Source organism: Penaeus monodon, chromosome 18, assembly GCF_015228065.2.
Source record: "Penaeus monodon isolate SGIC_2016 chromosome 18, NSTDA_Pmon_1, whole genome shotgun sequence".
Taxonomy (NCBI): Eukaryota; Metazoa; Arthropoda; class Malacostraca; order Decapoda; family Penaeidae; genus Penaeus; species Penaeus monodon.
In genome coordinates this window covers 10,913,504-10,916,003 of record NC_051403.1, presented here as the reverse complement: position 1 = coordinate 10,916,003, position 2,500 = coordinate 10,913,504, and the positions used below count along the sequence as shown (strand labels likewise).

General features: G+C 46.1%; 1 protein-coding gene across 1 annotated transcript in view; it reads right to left on the bottom strand.

Moving 5' to 3' along the window:
- Window positions 1–2,500, bottom strand: part of LOC119584606 (putative neural-cadherin 2) — a 20,392-nt gene that overhangs the window by 12,717 nt on the left and 5,175 nt on the right. The window contains exons 5-7 of the mRNA XM_037933294.1: window positions 1,909–2,098; window positions 1,163–1,395; window positions 700–915 (exon numbers count right to left, since the gene is read on the bottom strand). Coding sequence (XP_037789222.1) covers window positions 700–915; window positions 1,163–1,395; window positions 1,909–2,098 — 639 coding nt within the window. The remainder of the gene's footprint in view (window positions 1–699; window positions 916–1,162; window positions 1,396–1,908; window positions 2,099–2,500) is intronic.

Below are 2,500 nucleotides of genomic sequence, written 5' to 3'. Positions count from 1 at the left end.
ATCGAATGAACTGTTTCACAACCCACTGATTTCTCATATCGTCATATCAGCAATTGGCGTACAGAATATCAGTCATTTGAAGAAGCCTTTGGCAAAATAATCACCACCTACCTGGCTTATAAAACATGTTGTTCATTGCCAAGATGAAATCACTTTCAACCAAGTCTTATTGCAGATCAACATAAATCAGACGGAAATCACAGTGCAATTAATAACTGATGATACACTCGTAGAAAGGGGTGACGGACTCGTGGGAAAAATAACCGACACAGTTACATTACACGAATTTTACATTTGGAGAAAGGGAATAAAACAGACGAAGTAGGAATAAAAGTTGTGTTAAAAAGAAAATATATTACATGGCATTTACATAGAGGAGAATTCTAAACGGAAAAGAATCAAGGAAGAACAAGGGTAAGAGGGAGAATAGATGATAATGAAATGAAAAGCAAAAAAGCAAAAAAGAAGAAAAAGAAAAAAAAAAAACAGAGGGAAAAGAGGAAAAGGCTTCAAAAGTCGTAATGGTAGAAAATGTGAAATACAATTCTGCCTTATTCATTAGATAAACAAAGCTCAACTCGGGCAAAGGGAAGAAGAACATGAGAAACCGAAGAAAAAACATAAAAAGAAAGAAAAAAAAAAGAGAGAGAAAGAGAAAAAAAAACTCTTTGATCCGCTCGTTAGCTCGAAAAGACCGACCTGTTTTTTGTAAGGCAGGCTGTGCTTGAGAAGCCTTGATCTTCAGACGCTCCAAGAACGACTCCTGCTCGACGTCTTGGGCCAGCCTCGTGGTCGGACTCTCCTTCACGCCCTTCACGACCTCCTCCGGGCTTGTGTCTCCCGGCGGCTCGTCCCTGCGCTCACGCCTCCTCCAGTGCCGGTGCAGGCGGAGGGACACCACCACGCCCACCACCACTGCGGGTTAGGTAGGGGGGAGGGGAAGGTGTGTTAATGTTGCGTGGGATTAGGTCTTTGGGGGGGAAAGGTTTTGCTTTATGTAAAGTGAACATGAGATACAATACATTATTTTAACACATAGTTATTTATCTATTTATCTATCTATCTACGTATTCATGCATTTACTTATTTATCGGTTTATTTGCATTTTCGTTTATTCTTTCATGTTTCAACTAGTGTGCATTACGCGAGAAAGGCGCCTCACCCAGGAGCAAGAACGAGAGCGTGACTGCGGCGATGGCAGCTGGAGCAGAGATCGGCAGCCCAGAATAACCGTCGTGAGCCCACTGGCAGTTCTCGCCCGTGTAGCCGGGGCCGCACACGCACTGGTAGCCCGGATGGAGGTTGTAGCACGTGCCGTCGTGGAGGCACGGAGCCCACGTGCACTCATTCACATTCTGGCACGACCCGCCCACCTGCTGCCGCCCGCCGCCGCAGCTGCAGGGGAGACGATTGCCACTTCTTAGGCGAACACGGAGATGGTGCCTTTGTGGATTATACATGCATGCATACATACACATGCACACACATACACACACACACGCACACATACACGCACGCACACAGAGAGAGAGAGAGAGAGAGAGAGAGAGAGAGAGAGAGAGAGAGAGAGAGAGAGAGAGAGAGAGAGAGAGAGAGAGAGAAAGATTCAATAATGCCTGAGTTGCACAGTCTAATACTGTTATGCTTGTTCTTGGTGAAGATATATGCTGGAACTTTGCGCAATTGATGTTCAACAAGTTGAAGTAAGAGAGATTGTGTGTATGTGTGTGTGTGTGTGTGTGTGTATGTGTGTGTGTGTGTGTGTGGTGTGTGTGTGTGTGTGTGTGTGTGTGTGTGTGTGTGTGTGTGTGTGTGTGTGTGTGTGTGTGTGTGTGTTTGTATGTGTACATGTATGTGTATACGCGTGTGTGCGAATGCATGTGTTTTCAAGCAACAGCAACCACCCACCTGCACGTCGCCTGCCGCCAGGTGTTGGTGCAGAGGAGCGGCGCAGGGCACTTGGTATCTGCGCAGGGGTCGCCGGCAGGGCAGCCACGACCCAGGTGTTCTGAGGTGGTCACTTGCCCCCACTTGGTCGCGTTCAGGGAGGGGGGCAGGGGGAGGGGGCGGCCCGATACTCGAACGTCATCCAGGCACGCTAGAGGAGCAGAAGGGAGGCCTTTTTGAACAGGAAGTTTCGAATTTTTGTTGCTAAATGCAGGGTGGAAAGTTATAGGGAACATGCAATACCTCGTCGATAGAAAAGGAAGTACTGAGTATCTGGGGATTATATTAGTTAAATTCTTATTCTTAAGAGACACAGAGGATAGTCACCATCGCTGTTGTATTCTTGGGCATACTAATATACGTCAAGGCTGACTAAGGTCTTTGCACATTATTCTGGGAAGGTGTTGAATTATAAAATTATAAACGCAATCCTCTTTACTGTCACTTGAGGAACTGACTTGTGAGCCTTAACTATGCTGGCACACACTCATGTTTATATACGAACACGCACGTACGTGAAAGCACACACATATGCAGTCAGACATAGATAATT